Source organism: Dermacentor albipictus, chromosome 5 (genome assembly GCF_038994185.2).
Source record: "Dermacentor albipictus isolate Rhodes 1998 colony chromosome 5, USDA_Dalb.pri_finalv2, whole genome shotgun sequence".
In the NCBI taxonomy this organism is placed as follows: Eukaryota; Metazoa; Arthropoda; class Arachnida; order Ixodida; family Ixodidae; genus Dermacentor; species Dermacentor albipictus.
Genome location: NC_091825.1, coordinates 82,729,872 through 82,748,796, shown reverse-complemented (window position 1 = coordinate 82,748,796; position 18,925 = coordinate 82,729,872). Strand labels below are relative to the sequence as shown.

General features: G+C 43.7%; 1 protein-coding gene across 1 annotated transcript in view; it reads right to left on the bottom strand.

Annotated features, from left to right (window-relative positions):
* Positions 1–5,005: 5,005 nt before the first annotated feature.
* The window catches only part of LOC135910778 (uncharacterized), a 233,975-nt gene continuing 220,055 nt past the window's right edge, over positions 5,006–18,925 (bottom strand). The window contains exons 13-14 of the mRNA XM_070538487.1: positions 5,458–5,568; positions 5,006–5,208 (exon numbers count right to left, since the gene is read on the bottom strand). Coding sequence (XP_070394588.1) covers positions 5,134–5,208; positions 5,458–5,568 — 186 coding nt within the window. The 3' untranslated portion in view covers positions 5,006–5,133. The remainder of the gene's footprint in view (positions 5,209–5,457; positions 5,569–18,925) is intronic.

Genomic DNA, 18,925 nt, shown 5'->3' with positions numbered 1-18,925 from the left:
GAAGGTAGCGCCTCTTCTGCTGAAATTACTGGGTTTTTTGTAAGGATTGTACTCCCATCACAGACAAGAGCCGGATAAATTTCGTTGGGCTCCTACAAGTGAACAGGATCACACAGCTTAAGAGTACATTGCCAGGGGGCTTGCCTTTGGTCAAAGGTTGACTGCACCACTTTATCACCTGATTGCTGCATGTTCTGGTTGCACAAATCCTTGTTTTACTAGACACAATCTCTACAGTGGTCTCTTATCCTCCACAAACCACAAACTTGGCACTTTTTGAGGAGCTGAAAGTGGCGACAGTCAAAAATTGAGTATATTCTGAGCATAATTGAGTATACGCGCTTATGGTGCTGCTGGACTATGGAGACAAAAGGGAAAGCAGGGAATTAATTTTTACAGTGAATGCAGTTTCAGAAAGGCAGCTGCTGGTAACTGCTTGAAATGAATAAGTTGCTACTGACGTGTTTAGCACTTTCACAAGCTGCCCAAGTGGCAAATAAGGGAATCTCTATCCACTTGCTTGCTTATAAGAAGCCTTATAAGAAACTATTGTTAGCTTACTCAGCATCACTGTCATCTCCCAGCTCATCACACACATAGGATGATTCCTTTGCCTAGTCCCTGTAATATTTTAGCAGGTGTCTTAGTCAAAGGAGGGAATTCACATGCACATTTTATCAGTCAGGTGATTACTATGAACATTATAGAGAAAGTGAAAGGTCCCATTTACACGGCATTTGCAGTAATATTAAAGCATTAAATGTAAAAATCGCATGATTATATGCTTCTTTGGGTATGCAGTGTGACATTTGTTCCTTGTAACGGCAGTTCTGTGTGGAACTTCAAATCCAAATCATTGCATTCCTACGGGCTGTGTCAAGGAGCATCAGTAAAGCTTGGCTTACAGCATTACATGTATGTTGTGTGATCTGTATATGTGCATAATGAGCACAGAGCCCTGTAACACAAACCTCTCATGCATCTGCAGCTGAACATTTCTGTTAAAGTGTTTATGCAAATTCATGAGAAATACAACAGCCATATCTTACTCCTCATCAAGGTCCAATTCATCAGAGGCACACGGGATATCACGAAGGTAGCCACGCCTGAAGAAAAAATTAAAAATTACGTAAACAACTTTATTGGAAAAGCATTTTAACTTCCATTCTGAAGAATGCGTCACTGCCATGTCCTACCTGTTCGCATCGAAAGGTGGTGCATAGATGTTCTGTTTGATGTCAAACACAGATGTTGCTCTTGAGGTGACTCGGAAACATCTGCTAGCATGTCACTTGTTTGGATGCCGCTGTCCTGAACAAACACTGCATTGACCTGGACCCCTGTGATGCATTACAAGAATACGTAATACTTCTCGCCAGGGCTCAGTTTTTCTAGTCACACCAGTACTAACGATTTTTCACCAACAAATGAGTTCTTGAAACTGGTTTGGGTCGCCCTGGTACAATTACCAAGGTATGTCTGCACACCAATGTCACGCGAACGTTGTGCTGCGGCACTTGTATCTGTAACCCTTTGTTCGGCCCTGCCTGCTCTGCTGGTGGTGGCCTGACAGCTAGGGACACTCTCAGCACTGTCTTTCAAAGAACTGTCAAAGTGCGCAGCTGCATTGAAAGCTTCTAAGACGAGCTGTTTGCAAACCAAAAAATGAATGAAAGTACACTTTAGCAAACACACTGATCACGTAGGTGGGCTGTTATATATTTGGCTCTAACTGCGGAGGGCTGCACCAGCTTCCTGGAAAATTCCACAGTGAGAGCAAAATAACGTACAGATGATGTGAAATGGAAATATGCGCAAATTGTTCACATGATTGCAATACAATGTTATTACGGCAACCTAGTATTGCTGTAGCGCTATTAACCACGCCACTCTAACTATCTGGAATGTTCCAGCTATTCTTTTCTGTTTTGCAGTAGGCGTCATATCGTTCAGCGTTCAGTTACAAAGTGCATATGCGCATACCGTAAAATCCAATACGAATAAAACATTTCCTTTTGTGCATGCAAATTAGCCACAGGAAAGTTACACTGGTGCCACACGTGGCATTTTGGGTCGTGGTCAAACCCCGTCAGAATGGAATTTCTCAATCGTGCTTGCCTATTCTACGCAAGCTCCGGAAGGTAGCCAATCGCGATGGAGAAATTTGATCCAGACTGGGCTATTAATCTTAAGTGCCTACGATAATAAATTAAATCTCAAACAAGTTAGCGATTTTGGACATCGGCCTCAAAACCGATGAGAGACCGAAGTATGTCACTGGGATTTATTTGCGCGGTAATTGAGAGAGCTGGCGCTTGGTAGCTTTGAACACGTCACAACATGGTCTAACCTCTGGCATAACTTACCTCAGTTCATTTCCGCTTGACCGCTGTCCCTCGTGGTATTAGAGGCTGGCTGGGCTTAGTGTACATGAACTCCGTCGACACAGCGCCTTCCTTCAAGTACATATGGTAGTTTGGCGTTGCGAGTCCAAAAGCTTTCCCCATGTACACGCTGCCTTTATAGCACTCCGGGTGATGTGATCCGATCAAACAGACACGTTTTTGCTTGAGAACCTGTCGGCGACCCAAATAGCACAAAGCCACTTCTTCCGAAGAGCGCTGTTGGAAGGAAACCTGTCATAACAGACACCCTTCGTCTTCGCTGCTGTGTTCGTGTAACCGTCAGCACAACACCAGCTTCCACCAATCGCTTTATCGCCTACAATGCCTACAAACCGAAGAAGAATGCTTGCAGCAACGAGCGTCTGTCAAAACGATGATTGTAGGCTGCCGTCCCGCAGAAGAAGGAACGCGCTTCGTAGTCTGCTGCGCGAGCGGCGCTGTAGGTTCGAACGTCACAAGAACAGGGCAGCCAGTAAAAAGTTATATTCATGGGAATGAGTTGGGAACATGCAACCAATCTTTAAAACTCAATATCAGGGAAACTAAGTGCCTTGTGGTCGCATTGTTTGGCACAGATAATCAGAGTGACGAAGAGAACATATGTTCAAAATTATATTGAGATCAGTGGATATAAAAAAATCGTTGTAGTTGCCCTTTAAACGTTCTCTCCGTTCTTTCCCGGCCATGACCGTCTTCCCGTAGTGTCAGGTAGCAAACCGGGCATCATTCAAATTGATGTCCTTGCATTTCTCCACTTTATGCTCTTTCCTTTCAAATATTTATATTAGGTGGCTTCCGCGGGTGAGCCAGGGCACGCTGATAGCCTCGGAGGCGACGTGCTGCAATTTACGTCCTATCCGCTAACCACCTGGTCCATGCGTCGTCAGCTTAGGTTATTTTAAAACACTGCTAATGAGAAAGATATACAAATTATATCCCTTCAGCTTTGGCAATGTTTCAATGACTTGGACTGCGCATATATAAACAATAGAGCCAAAGTGAAATGTCATTGTAGGGGGTCTTTGTTGCCCTCGATTTATATATAGACATTTACTCCAACATGCCAAGAAATATATTGGCATGCAATATCTGTGATACTTGCATACAGGTGTGTTGCGGTTTTTGTCTGAATATTAGCTTCATGAAAAGAACATATATGAGGGATAACTAGTAATTGAAGCCCCTTTTTGAATAATTTCATGTATCCCTCATTCTCTTGCGCCCCGCTTAGCTGAAGGGAATTGCCCTGCAAAATAAATTTTTAAGGCTTCTGCTATTGAGTGGTCCCGTGCTCAAAATATTCTACAGTAAATCAGCTAACTAGAGCACCATGACAGCTGATAAAGTGATACGTTCTTGGTTTTGCAGGATGTCAATCTTTAGGTCAAGCTTTAAATATGTTCATTGTATTTAACCGCCAGTTCAGTTGCATATGACGGGTTGTGTCATGATAAATTTATGTCAGTTCGGCTACGAGTCTGCACAGCATTTGTTGTGCAAGAACAGCAGTCCTCAATAATAAAATGTTTGTTGCTTCTTTCAGTACATTCGGCTGCGGTTTGCTCCATGCATCTCATTACCCACCTCAGTAATCTACATTTTTGGCTCGGTAAGCAACAAAAACAATTTGCTGAACTTCGTTTTCTAAAAAAATCGAATGTGAGCATCCGAAGAACACGTCCGCAAAAGTTTATCTCCGTCTTTAGGTCACAGGTGTAAGTAAATAGCCCGATGGCACAAATGTTGAAAAAGTAGTACTTGAATGGACAAAAGTATTATTCCAATGTAACACTTTTTCGAAATTGCCGAAAGCGCATGAACTTGCTTATTCTTGTAGTGTTACGACAACTATGGGTTGATATTTTAGCAAGCCAATAATGGCAGTCATGTTTTTGACTCCATACTTTAAACAGCAGTGCTTGAAATGTCAAGTTGTGCTGGAGCTTCAGCATTAAAGGACGTAAATTTTCGACAAGAAGTTGTAATTTCGTGGGCTTTGCGCAAGCTAGCGCAGATAACCATGGTACGTGACTACCATCACAAATTCATTACGAAAAGTGGTTTGGAGAACTGCAAATTGTCGCTGCGTAAATAATTTGAGTCATAAACAATATGAGCCAACTTGCACAATTGCACCTCTGTAGCGTGACACTGCGTTGCGCGCTACATGCACTATTACTCGTACTCGACCCCAGAGTTGCGGAATATCGACTTCGAAGCTAGCATGATTCGGCAATAGTTACACGTTATCAAGAACTCGAAATGCAATGGAAAAATGGGACGGCAGCAATCATGAGGGTGGAATCGTAGTGGAATTGGAACCCGATGTTTCGGAATAGAATTCGAATAGAATGGGCTCATGGATCTTGAGCACTAACTGTTCATTTTAGGCGTGACTACAAAACTGGTAAATTTGTCAATTCAACTAAACATAACGCGGCCAATTATTTACATTTCTCCATTTTTTTACTAAATACCTGCTCTTTCAATATATTCTTAGAGATATGACCACATCTGCCGCGGTAATTATAAACAATATGGTATTCTAGACATCCTAATCCTCTGAAATCAGGTATCTTTTATGCATCACAAGGCTTGAGTGCATTTAAAGACAACAACGTTTACTTGTCAAGAATGATTCGATCTAGCTTGCTTCACCTATGGACCAAGCATGGAGGATGAAAACGATGTCGCAAACATTTGCACCATGCGTGGGTTCGTGGGGACGTCAAACGCGCGGAATGTATTTTCTCGAGCTGTCGTGTATCCAGAAGACTTGATAATAGGCATTCAAAGACGTTCGCTGAAAAAAAAACAGTGCCTGTTAAAATGGCAGTAAATGTGAAAGGAGAAAAATCATCCTGCAAGATATATGAAAGCGTTTAGTTTTTATGGTAGCCCTCAAAATTTCATGATACAGTGCGCACGCGAAAAAGTATCACCTAACGTTATTCATTTCGTACTTAAGATTTCCAAACTATGGTATTTCCTTCCATAGGCACGAAGGCAGGGGTAGCTTCATAATTAAATATAAAAGAAGCGTTTAACTCACTGGAATTAGAGTGGTGGAATATATCAGGTCAGACACTCCAGCGGCCGGCATGGTCCATCTCTCAACATTCCGAGGAGTAAAAAGGGTTGGAAATACGGTGTTCTCCACTCTCTGTAATGAAGTGTGAATAAAATGGAGCTTGCCACTCCGCAACTCTGTAGGACACACTGCGCGGGGGAAGTGGATACACGCGACTAGAAGGATTTGTCTTAGGGGATTATTCGTGCTAAGATTGTGTCGATGCCGAAAGAGGCACCAACCGCTATTCGCTGTATGAGACTGAAGTGTTTGTAACACACGTACTTAACCTTAACCGAGCTTTTCATGAACTAACCCCCACTGCTTTCATTTCAGCAAAGCTTTGGTGCGCTGGCCATTTTTGCGGCAAGCCTGACGATTGTAACAGGTATGTCTCGTGCAGTGTGAGATATTCAACCAATCGATCAATCAAGCAATATATCAATAAATAGATCAGTCATTACATCGATCAATACGTCAGTCAATACGCCAATCAATCAGTCAACCAATCAATCAGAAACTTTAATCACAGAATAAATTACGTTGTTCTATGGCGTGCGGAGGAAAGTCAGAAAAACGGCGACTTGACTACCAGTCCTAATTGCCAAGACAAATCAGAATGGCAGCAGGCGGGACAAGAGAATAAAAAGACGACAGATCTTGAGAGAACAGCAGCAACTACACAAAAAGAAACGTATTAGCCAGCTATCTTAACAGATGACTTCAAAAAAGAATAACATAAACAATATTCTCTTGTCAACCTGCCTTGAATTTATATTTAATTATGGTCAGCAGCTACTCGCCCCAAGTTGTTTTCACAAACGTTGCAACAAAACGAAACAACAAAAGGTCACAAACATCACACAAAAGTTGCAAATTTGTCATTGTTTCCTCTTGCTGACAAAAAAATTACAAAACTCTTCGGATTTGAGAGTATACAGGTTTCCGCGAGAACGGAGGGGGATCTATCATTTCCCTCATGAAAGTGTTCACAAAAAACATTCATAGCATGTTACTATATTTTTTACTTTTATTTACAATTCGATGGTACAGTATTGTTGCGTGCACAAAGTCTGGTCATTTACCGACATTCAATCTGACAAGTATTTCAACTTATTATTCATCCCACGAAAATGCTGGCTGCTCACACGAAGAAACATGGTGCTGCAAAGCTTGAAATGCCAGACCCTAGACCCCGGTGAAGCAGACTGAAAGCTTCTCGTCTAGAATCTAACTGCCTCACCTCACATGCATTGAACAACATAGCTTGATCCAACTACTCTTTCCTTTCAAAGAAAACATATATTCTCGCGCCTTTATGTTCGCTTGACTAGCGAATTAGTTTGACGACAGGTTCACTATGCAGATGAAGTCAAATTGAGGGTGCGGCTCCCGACGACAACTGCATGTCCATTATCAGTGAGCGCCACGTTATACCAGTTATTTCCGTCAAAAAGTATGTCAAAATAAAGCAGAGCTCATCACTGCACAGTGTTTCATATGGCGGAAATATAGCTTTAAGACGTTACAGTTGGGTTTACCAGCTTTTGCAGTGTAGCCTTGGTAAATATGGCTCAACTCTACTCTATTGCTTTCTCTTCTGAGATGCCTTCGTGATTACGGAAAACAGTGTTTAATGCTCATGTGGAACTACAACAAATATGTTATGCAAGAACACTGCCATTTCTTGCAGTATTCGGCGTTTCGCTGCTCTGGAGTAACATCGCAATTGGACTGTGCGCGACATGTTACACGGCACTGGTAAGTTTAACACTTCTTTAAGGAAGATGGTACTAATGCATTGCACATTAGTATGCGAGCTGTTTTCTGGCAAACAGTACTCTTACCCAAATATATAACCTAGAAATCCTACAATCTGTAAAAATGGAACGTATTGAACATGCCATAATAGACTCTGATTGCAAAACAGCCGTCACGGAGCAAAAAAAAGATATTAGGCTATGTCTCAACGTCCGCTATGAAACGGCCGTCCTGCACAAATGCATTCCAGTGGAAGGAGCAAAGCCATGTAAATGTAAAAGCAAGCCGCGTAAATGTAAACTTGCGCCCTCCGAGAACGTCTTTGATCTTATTTACATTTTCATCAGTTTCACTGAATTACTATATATATGGACAGTTACCTCTTGAGCATTCTTAGCGTACACATTCGCAGACCAGCTACGGATTACGTTGCAACCATATAACGGATTTTGATGCAAGATGGGACGATATGTGAGCGGTCTCCATAGCTACATGTCATGGACGGTGAGCAGCCGTTTTGCAGCAGCTGCAGTGATGATACATAGGCTTTAAAAATGTCATATACCGTGGTACTGATGTGGTCTTCGGCGCCACCGGAAGACTCTACGCTGTTGGGCTGTTGACGTCTTCGATCACTGAACTCTAGATTAAACGTGGCGAAATTACAGCGAGATACATTACACGTAGCAGACTGAAGACAATGCCCTTCTGCCACTGGGACACTCAGAAGTGGTGGCATCTGGCCATGTGTCCTACGCGGGATAATAATACGCGGATAATGCGGGGGTCTTGACAATTCATTGAGTAACAGCGAAAATAACGGCGGCAGTTTCCTGTTGTCCAGAGTCAGTGTGACATACAGTGTCGGTCCCGAAATTCGGCATCAGTAACGGTGCGTTGTATATATATAGAGAGAGCATGGTTCCCATGCAAAACATTTCAGGGGCGGTTCAGCGGTAAATCCGACAGAAGAGCCTTAGCATGACGTCACACCAGTTTGAGCTCCAGGATCCATCATTCATACCCCGTTCACCACATTGCACAGTGTTGTGCAGCAGTTCACCGGATACACGTTCTGCCATGATAGAATATCTAAGCTCCACTGGACGAGGATGTAGAAAGAAACAGCCACACAGAAACAGTGCAACTTTCAAGTATAGATTTAGTTTTCGCTCGCGTCTATAAATATATACCGAACAAGCAGAAGCAAACGCGGCAAAAAACATTCAGTGGTGCATGTCGATGAACAGTACACGTGTCCGGACATGATCAAAACATACACTCCTATAGTCATAGCGATCAACCAAGGAATCGTATCTCTTTTTCAGATCGCTATCTGAAAAGAAGATGTGATGAGGTTTGTTTGCTCAGATGAGAAGTACACCATATGTCAGTGCAGCTGCTTGAAGTCTGCACTACATTCATGGGTTTACTCTCATAGTTTTATTTCCTTGTGCGATGCATTCGAAGCTGGCGCAACAAGACTTTAGGTTTTATCTTGATTGTTTGATCAATTGAACACAACATACTTAGGTAACTTCCAATAGTTAACACGACATACAATACACGGCGGTCTCGTACTGTATCTCAATATGTCAGATTTCTAGTATGATGTTGAGGGGACAGCACTAATATAGAAAATGAACTTTTCTCAATGATTTGGCTATGAGAGACTGCAACGAGAGACCCACACTGGCTGGTCCATACCAATCAAGAACGTCACGCAGCCATTAAAATGAATCCTTGCAGAACGTAAGAAAGAATTGCGCTATATGAAAATGAAGACTAAAGGCAAATACAGACGCAATCTGGTCATATATAGCTCATTTGGTGCGTTCGGTTTTAAGAGCGCCTAATAGTAACGAACCGTCAAAAAAGTTCGAGGTAAAAATTTCTCCTTTCAGGCTGCACGGAAAGCCTCATTCTATAATGAGGCTTTCCTCGTAATGCAATGCCGAGCCGACCCGCGGCGGAAGTGACGCAGGCGTTAAGCTCTTCCCGTACGCTGGCCAATCCTGAAGGTAGTGCAATACCTGGCCGATCCGCGGCAGAGGTGAACCAGGTGTTGAGCACTCCCCGTACGTGGGCCGATCCCGAAGTATTGCAAAGCCGGGCCGACCCGCGGCAGAAGTGAATCAGGCATTAAGCACTCCCTATACGTGAACCGGTCCCGAATATTGTGCAATGCCGGGCGGACCCGCGGCGGAGGTGACGTAGGCGTTAACCACTCCCCATACTTGATCCAATCCCAAAGATAGTGCAATGCGAGGCCGACCCGTGGTGGAGGAAGTAAAAAAAAATCATGGGGTTTTACGTGCCGAAACCACTTTCTGATTATGACGCATGCCGTAGTGGGAGACTCTGGAAATTTCGACTACCTGGGGTTCTTTAACGTGCACCTAAATCTAAGTAGACGGGTGTTTTCGCATTTCGCCCCCTCGAAATGCGGCCGCCGTGGCCGGCATTCGATCCCGCTACCTCGTGCTCAGCAGCCCAACACCGTAGCCGCTGAGCAACCACGGCGGGTAGGTGGAGGAAGTAGGCGTTAAGCACTCCCCATACGTGCACCAATCCTGAAGATTGTGCAATGCCGGGCCGACACGTGGTGGAGGTGAAGTAGGCTTTAAGCACTCTACATACTTGGGCCAATCCCGAAGATAGTGCAATGCCGGGCCGACCTACGGTGGAGGTGAAGCAATCGTTAAGCACTTCCCATACAATTGGCCGATTCCGAATATTGTGCTATACCGGGCTGACCCGTGGCGGCGGTGCAGTTAACCAGTAAGGGGTCCACATTTCACAGCTTCCCTGGTCATCCTTCTGCACAGACCGGAAGGGTACTAATTTTTTTTAACTGCACCAAAAAATTACCTGTGGTTGAGAGCACAGTTTTAACTGTTGATTCAAATTACTGCATGAGGCGGCCATTATTCCTCCGAGAAAGCAAAATCAACCCTGTACATAGCGCTGCAAAGCTGGGGCAGGTATTTATGTGTTTTAGGCACATAGAAAGCTCCAAGTCTGTTAAATTTGTGTGCTTTCAGACGAAGTCTAGCTAAACAGAGTGCAAGTTTCGAAGCAGGATCATTTGCCTGTGAACATATGTCAGAGATTCAAATTACGCACCCGCTCACTTTGGAACTGCAGAGCCATTCCCGCCCTTCAAGTAGAATCCAAGAACTTCATACGGGCAATCCTAATACTTCCTGCCGCGAAATATTCATTTAACCTTAACATAATTTTGTGCTCTGCTGCTTCTGCGTTTCTTTGCCGACATCGTAGTCTTTTCTTCAACTTTCACTGCTTTTAAATGTACAAATTTTTTACACCACTTACGTTTACTTCGAGCCCATGTCCAAGCTTTTACAGCGGAGCTGTATATGGCTACTACCTGGGAAAAAATGAGTCCCCCACTCCCGAAATGCTGACAAAAACAAATCATATTGGGGGATACCGCAGAAAGGGTCCAAGCTCAGCGGCACATGCCTCTGTGGTCTCGGGGACCTGTAACGTGCCCTTGAACTATCCTTGTCATGCGTGGGACCCACGGAGGTCCCAGGTAGACGGGTAAAACAGACTTTTTTGTTCAAAAATGTGTTATACAAGTTTTTCAAAAAGGACTTAAAAACTTCGTGGCACCAACCGCGCAGACGCGTTAGTGCCACTGCTCGCGCGTTCGTCGTCATCGTCTTCATCAACAGCTCACTCCGTTGTGCGAAAAACGACCATCATCAGCAATGGCTCGAGTGTCGTCATGTTCTAAAGCTGGCTCCGTTGTCGCTCATCATTCCAGCGTAGATGATGATGATAGCAACATTATTGTACCGCCGGATAAGGAGGCCCCCTACTGCTCGTCCCCGGCATACAGGTCTTGGGGACGGGGGCCGGGAACTCCGCGATTAGAAGCAGGCAAAGAGGTCTGGACTCCTCGCGGCTTCTTCCGCTAGGTGGATGGCGTGTTGCTGTTAAGTAGGGTCCTCGTTCCGCAGCAAGGCTTTCCAATTTCACTTCCGTCGTCATAATAAGGCGGCCGCGTTTAGGGGGGTATGCGCCATGGCTTAAGGTGGTATGAGCCATTCATTGTTTTACGTGACGGGCACCTTTCATGACAGAGTTATTGCGCGAATGTGTGCGTGTATCTATATCGCCACGATGAACACAGATTAGGACAATAAATATGTTTGTACCTTTGTTAAATATCCTGGGTCACCTCTGTGTCGTGCGCTAAACAGCTTTACTGGTCGTAAATCTTCACATAGTGGAACGGCCTTAAGATTTTCACACTCTTGTGCGTATTATAATATCATGCTCAAATAGAAGGAAGAACGAGAAGAGCATAAACGTGTGACAAAAAATGAGAGAGCACCTGTCATGGTTTGTTTTCATTGTCTCCTTCCCATTTTCCATTTGTCCTCTACAATATACAAATTAGGGTGGACTCAGAGGTGTCGTCTGGACAGACTGCATGCAGTTAGTCTTCATCCTGCTGGGACCGGCAACTGTCATAGCGAAGGTCATCATAGACTCGAGAAGTTCTGCAACGGCAATACAACCAGTCGATGATTTCAATTTGCGCCCATACATCGCAAAGTAAGTTGCCTTCGAGAGTGGCGCTGTTATATCTTAATTGAACAACACTTTCCTGCGCCTTCCAGGAAGCAGCGATGGGTCTTCAACTGGCGCCAACAACAGACTAGTCGACACCATTGTGCGACATTATCGACAAATATTTCATCATCATCATCGTCGTAATCACCATCATCAGCCCGTTTTATGTCCACTGCAGGACCAAGGCCTCTCCCTTTGATCCGCAAAACCACTGTCCTGCGCCAACCGATTCCAACTAACGACAACTACTTTCCTAATTTCATCGCTCCAACTTGTCTTCTCCCGTCCTCGATTGCGTTTCCATTTTCTTGGCACCCGCTCTGTAACCCTAATGGTTCAATGGCTATCTAACCGGCGCGTTACATGAAATGCCCAGCTCTATTTTTTTCTCCTAATGTCAATTAGAATATCGGCTATACCCATTTGCTCTCTGATACAAACCGCTCTCTTTCTGTCCCTTAATGTTATGCCTAGCTGTTTTCGTTCCATTGCTCTTTGCACGGTCCTTAACTTGTTCTCAAGCTTCTTTGTCAGCATCCAAGTCTCTGCCCCGAGTGGGTGGTAAAATGCACTGAATTTACACCGTCCTTTTCAAAGATAACGGCAACCTTCCAGTCAGGAGTTGACAATATCTGCCGTATGCGATCCAACGCGTTTTCATTCTTCTATGAATTTCCTTCTCATGATCATGTTTCCCTATGATTAGTTTACCTAGATAAACATGCTCCTTCACAGACTCTAGAGGATGACTGGCGATCTTGAACTCTTGTTGACTTGTTCGGCTATTCATCACTATCTTTGTCTTCTGCATAATAATCTTCAACCCCACTTTTACACTCTCTCTGTTAATGTCCTCCATCATTTGTTGTAATTCGTTTGCATTGTTGCTGAACAGAACGATGTCATCGGCAAACCAAAGGTTGCTGAGATATTCGCCGTCGATACTTACTCCTAAGCCTTCCCAGTTTCAACGCTTGAATACTTCTTCCGAGCCCGCAGTTAATAGCATTAGAGAGATTGTGTCTCCCTGTCTGACCCCTTTCATTATAGATGTCTACCTGCTTTTCTTGTGTAGAAGTAAGGTAGCTGTGTTATCTGTGTAGAATGTTTCCAAGGTGTTTACGTTAGCTGTCTGTACTCCTCGACTACGCAATGCCTCTATGAATGCTGGTATCTCTACTGCATCAAATGCCTTTTCGTAATCTATGAAAGCCATACCGAGAGGCTTATTGTACTGTGCGGACTTCTCGATAACCGAATTAATGCCATGGATGTAATGTATTGTAGAGTATCCCTTCCTGAAGCCAGCCTGTTACCTTGGTTGACTAAAGTCCAGTGTTGCCCTTATTCTATTGGAGATTACGTTGGTAAATATTTTATATAACACCGGGAGTAAGCTAACGAGCCTATAATTTTAAATTCTTTAAGGTCTCCATTTTTGTGAATTAGTATAATGTTTGCATTCTTCCAGTTTTCTGGGACCTTTGCAATCGATAGACACTTCGTATAAAAAGCCGCCAGTTTTCCAAGCAATATATATGTCTCCTCCATGTTTGATTACATCGACTGTTATTCCATCTTCTCCTGCCGGTCTTGCTCATCTCATGTCTTGCAAGGCCCTTCTGACCTCATCGCTAGTTATAGGGGGCGTTTCTGTATCCTGCTCGTTACAGTTTCTAATTGAGGTATCCTGACTCCCCTGGGTACTGTACAGGTCAGTATAGAATTCTTCCGCTGCCTTTACTATGTCTTCGAAATTGCTGATGATATTACCCTGCTTATCACAATGCGTTGGCGGGCCAGTATGTGCGAATCCATGAATACTTTGTTTAGCGCAAAATGACAGACACAAGAAAGACGACAGGACAAGGCGCTTGTCCTGTCGTCTTTCTTGTGTCTGTCGTTTTGCGCTAAACAAAGGTACCCTGCTTATCTTTCAGTGCATACATCTTGGTTTGCCCCCTATGCCAAGCTTCCTTCTCACTGATTTCAGGCTGCGTTCATTTTTTACGGCTTCTTCAGACTTTCTCACATAATAGTTTTGAAAATCACTTATTTCCGCCTTGTTGAACAGTTTTGATAGTTCCGCGAATTATATGTTATCTCATGAGTTAGAGACTATCATTATTTGTCGTTTCTTTATAAGGTCCTTAGTTACTTGGGAGACTTTGCCTGCTGCTTGCTTTGGTGCCTTGTCTCCCATTTCAATTGCTGCTTTTGAAGCCAACCTGGTTACGGTTTTATTCTTTACCTCCATGTCATCTTCATGTCTTGGTTCTAAGGCAGCATATTTGGGTGCAAGTACCAGCCTGAATTTGTCTGCTTTTACCCTTACTGCCTCTAGGTTCACCTGTTTCTTCTTGACCAATTTTACACTTTATTTCTTCAAATTGAGTTTACTCCTAGCCGTCACTTACGTATGATCACTGCACTTTACCCTACCTATCACATCCACATCCTGCACTATGCTGGGATCTGCAGAAACTGTGAAATGAACTTCATTTCTAGTTTCACCATTAGGGGCTTTTTCAAGTCCACTTTCTGTTGCTACGCTTCCTGAAAAAGGTGTTCATTATTCGAAGCTTATTCCTTTCTGCAAATTCTACTAGCATCTCTCCACTAACGTTCCTAGAATCAACGCAGTAGTTGTCAATTGCTTCTTCACCAGCCTGCTTTTGCCCCACTTTTGCATTGAACTCGCCCATTACTACACTATACTCAGTTTGCGCGTTTCTCATCGCGAATTCAACATCTTCATAAAACTGATCTACTTCATTATCATCATGACTCGATGTTGGATCGTAGGCTTGTACTACCTTTAATTTATACCTCTTATTATGTTGATTACGGCTACAGCTACCCTCTAAATAATGCTGTAGAATTCATCAATGTTGCCCGCTATGTCCTTATGAATTGGGCATCCTCCCCCGTATTGCTTCTTATCTGAGAGATCTCTATAGCAGAGGACATGTCCGTTATTCAGCAATGTATAAGCCTCGCCATGTTTTCTAATCTCACTAAGGCCGATGATATTGCAAACAATGTCTGATAATTCCTCAGAGTCCTGCTAAGCTATCCTCACTTCACAGAGTTCGACAAATAAAGGTTGACAGGTTCAGTTTCCATTGGTGGCCTGTCCGGACCAAGAGATTGTTAGCACCCTCTGCTGCATTACAGGCCTGACCGCCGCCTTGGTCAGGTGCTCCGCAGCCACTCGGGACTGAGGGCCATGGGTTAGTTGCAGGAATAATTCAGGAGGTGGCCGAATACTGCACCAGGGAGGCTAATTCATGTTCTGGTGTGAGAGTGTCTTTGTTGAAGATTAGTGTTTCTTCCTAATTAGGTTGTACCTTGATTAGTATAGCCCCACTCGCTCTCGGCATCTTTTGCCGCTGACAGGCGTCCCTCCAAGCCTGCGGTGTCAGGCCTCGCTCCAATATTTAGGTCATACCAAATCATCCCTTTAGTGAAGCCTTAAGAAATACAAGACACGTATGTGCACCAGTGGAAACTGTATATGCAAGCCTCGAGTAGAACACTAGCAGGATTGTCCAGTATGGCCACTGCGACAATTTACAGGCTACCGCTATACCGGCTGCTTGTTTGCTCTGGTAGACGGGCTCAACACTAGCGGAAACCACATAAGTGACACAAGTGCTTCGGCATGATGACATTGTGGTAGTCAAGTGGCATGTTTTCGGACCATTTGTACCGGTAGACACCTGGCCTTCGTGGCTGTATGTGCTTCGCTTCGGCATCGTTTTTCAATAAACCTGTGTTTTTGCGCTGTTCTGTACCATTGGCCCGTCAGCTAGACGATGCTGCAAAAAGGATTAAGAAGGTGTTTGATTCTATTGTATTTTAGGAGAACTTGCAGGACGAATTGAGATTACGTCACATCTGAACGTAATGTAACAAAAGTGGCACAGCCTCATTCTTAAGATGGACATTCTACATCCTTCATCGATATCGTAATGTGCTTTGAGAGTTCTAGCACCCAGCATTATGTTTATGTGCACAAACTCTTTCTGCATTTTCGTTTTAGCTCGCCTCCATGGAGCATTTCATTCGCTTTGCCTTCTTTTTCCAGCAAAATGTAGTCAGCCAGTATTTACACTGGTCAACTTCCTTGTCTTCACGTGTCTTCTTTCTCCTCCTTCTTGAGAATTTACTAGTGGTTTTTTGGAGACAGCAGTGTAGAAAATCCCTTGCAGCTCTGTGAGTTCCAAGAATGTCAGAAATGAGTCGAGCATCAGCTTACGGTTGGTAGGCATGCTCCTCAGTATATCATGCACTCTTAGCTAGCCTAGCATGGTAGATAATGACGTCTGTTTTTCTTTTCCCGTGCCTCAGGCATTATAATGTGAAAGCAATAAGTACCCTAAAGTTGTATGGAGCGAAAATCTATGGCAGTCGGCGTTACCGAAGGATGATGTCAAAAATGGCTGACATCGCAAGGCGTAAAAATACGTGAAAATATGCTAGGATTGGCGTCACATTTCTCAGGGAGGTTCCTTTTAACAAAGTAAATCAACGGCTTTGAAAAAAAAAACAATATTTCATAAGTTTTGATCTTTGTGATAGCCGAATCCGGGTCTACAAGGTGCGACACCAGCACGCTTCCCCGACGCCACAGCGACTCTACGGTTCTGGCTGACTAGAGCTGTGCCCAGTGCGTGCGCCATTAAACAAGTGACGTCGCCGCCATCTGTCTGACTAAAGGTGTGGCCTAGTGCGTGCGTAATTGGGCATGTGACGGCGAAGCCAATGGGGAGGAGGTGGCGCCACTTGGTGAATATATGACATGAGCGCACTCATGGCGGTGCGAGGTCTACAAACGGTATAATGCTTTCGCATTCCCACACCTGGGCTGTCTTACTGGCCTCTGTCGAATTTTGATACCATACCTGAATTTTGCACACTCCGAATAGTTTCATAGCCTGGTATTAAATGGCAAAAGGTTATCATTACAAGAAAAATTGCACACGCATAAATTCCGCAGCGTCAATGTCCCTCACAATATACGAACGTTATGTTAGAGATTACTTTACATGATACAAGCCTACAGACCTATCCTTATGTCGAGTGGACGAGTCGATCTCAAATGCAATGAAATTTCTGCTACGGAACGACTCAGACCACGACCCTAACATAAACGGGGCCTGAATTGGCTCTGGCAAAATTACATTAAGTATTTTTATCAAAGTAACAGAATTTCCGGAATTGCCTCCAATAAACCTTGGCGCTCAGGGCGATCACTCTTCATTGATGTCTGTTTAATTTTTATCCTGATATTGTTGGTACATCTGAAAATCGTAAATGTGTGCGGTATGTGAAGCCTCTAGTTTAAGGCATTTCATGCAATTTCAAAGTTATCTATAGTTCAATTATACCACCGTCTTTACTTTAAGATTTTTGCTTCTTTACTATATTATATTTCCTCCTTCCTAACGCAAAGAAAATGGGGACTTGCATTTTGTAATTTATATTGAAACTGCACACATTATTTCTTTTTGTAACACAGGGGCCTCTCGCGCAAAAGCCACGGTGCGCATATAAGGTACGCCATATTGGGGGACTACCAATGCATTTTGAACATGAGGCGTTATTTAATGTGCACCTAAAACTACATACACGAGCCCCCATTGAAGTGTGACCTTTGTGGCTGGAATAGAACCCTAGGCCTTAAGCTGAGACGTGGAACGCCGTAGCCACCGGGTTAACCCGGTGGGTATGGAAATGTACCTAATTTATATGGTACACGCCAGCGTGTTGTATACGCTGTAACACATTATATCAACGAATAATCTTAGCTCGTGCATTAGAGCTCCACTACTGTGTTCTTCGGCTATACATTTGCAGAAAGGGTTATAGGGTTAGCACAAGGTGTGGAATTTGGCCCCTGAGTCACACATCACGTGAAGTCAAATAAAACATGTTTGGTGTCATCTTGTGTAGGTTTCTGATTATGTTAAAGCATGTCCGAGGCGAATTTCACTACAATAATCTAACCTGTAGCAATCATTGCATTGCTGGACTTTTTAAATTTCAAGCACCGAATTCGACCTTTCTCACGATGAAAACGTCTGGGTTTCTGTCGCTGCACTGACGGCATCTCTTTACGCTGTGGGCATGAACCAAGTCGTCGTTCAAAGGTGCATGGCTTCCAGAAGTCAAGCCAGTGCTAAAAGGTAAGAACATTTATGATATTCGGCATAAAACGGTAAACGTAGTGAGAGTTTCTCTGTATCCTGCAAATTTCGATGTACTTAAGAAAATTGGATGCATGTGGAATGTATTTGTCCGCTACACCAGAAGAGCATTAACTTATCGCCTTCTTTCCGAACTGGCACAACGTCGCATGAGCGAACTTATGCTTAGCGCTTTGACCTAATCATAAAGTACAAGCCTGTGCAGCGTCTGAGACTAGTTTTTTCTGAGATGCCCTGCATCTGTGAGGGCGGCCAACCAATGGGAAAGAGCACTTATGAATAAATAGCTTAGTGAAATCGTACCCAGGCTATTGCGTAGGCTAGAAATCATCATGATAAGGCTTGGAACGCACATAACAGGACAACAGGCAGTATTTACATCGTATAAATAACAAGCTGATTTTTACGTTTGGCATTATGTTTCAATCACATAAAGTTGGAATTGAAAGGGCAAGAGTACCGACAAAATTTGGCGATTTTATTTCAGTGCACTCTACATCGCTTGTAAAGAAGTGGACCTAAACATATTTTTCTTTGTCTTTCTGCTTGCTCCACACAGAACAGTTATATTAGGGGCCGTCCTTCTCATGGCCGTCAATCTTGTGAAATTAGCCATGGCAGTCGCCCTCATCCTGTGGTTTCGGGGCTGCGATCCTGAGCTTTTGGGAGCAATCAGAAGCCATGACCAGGCAAGTACGCGCTTTCCTTTTTTTATTTGTTACTCTCAAATTAACTAACGTCTCTTTGTGCCGCAATAACAAAGTGGAAGCACAGGTATTTCTTAATACGTCGACGAGAGGCTTCTTAAAGTCATAGGTAATAACGTCAGTTAAGAGGAAAGATAGGAACATTTACATCTAACGGCGTAT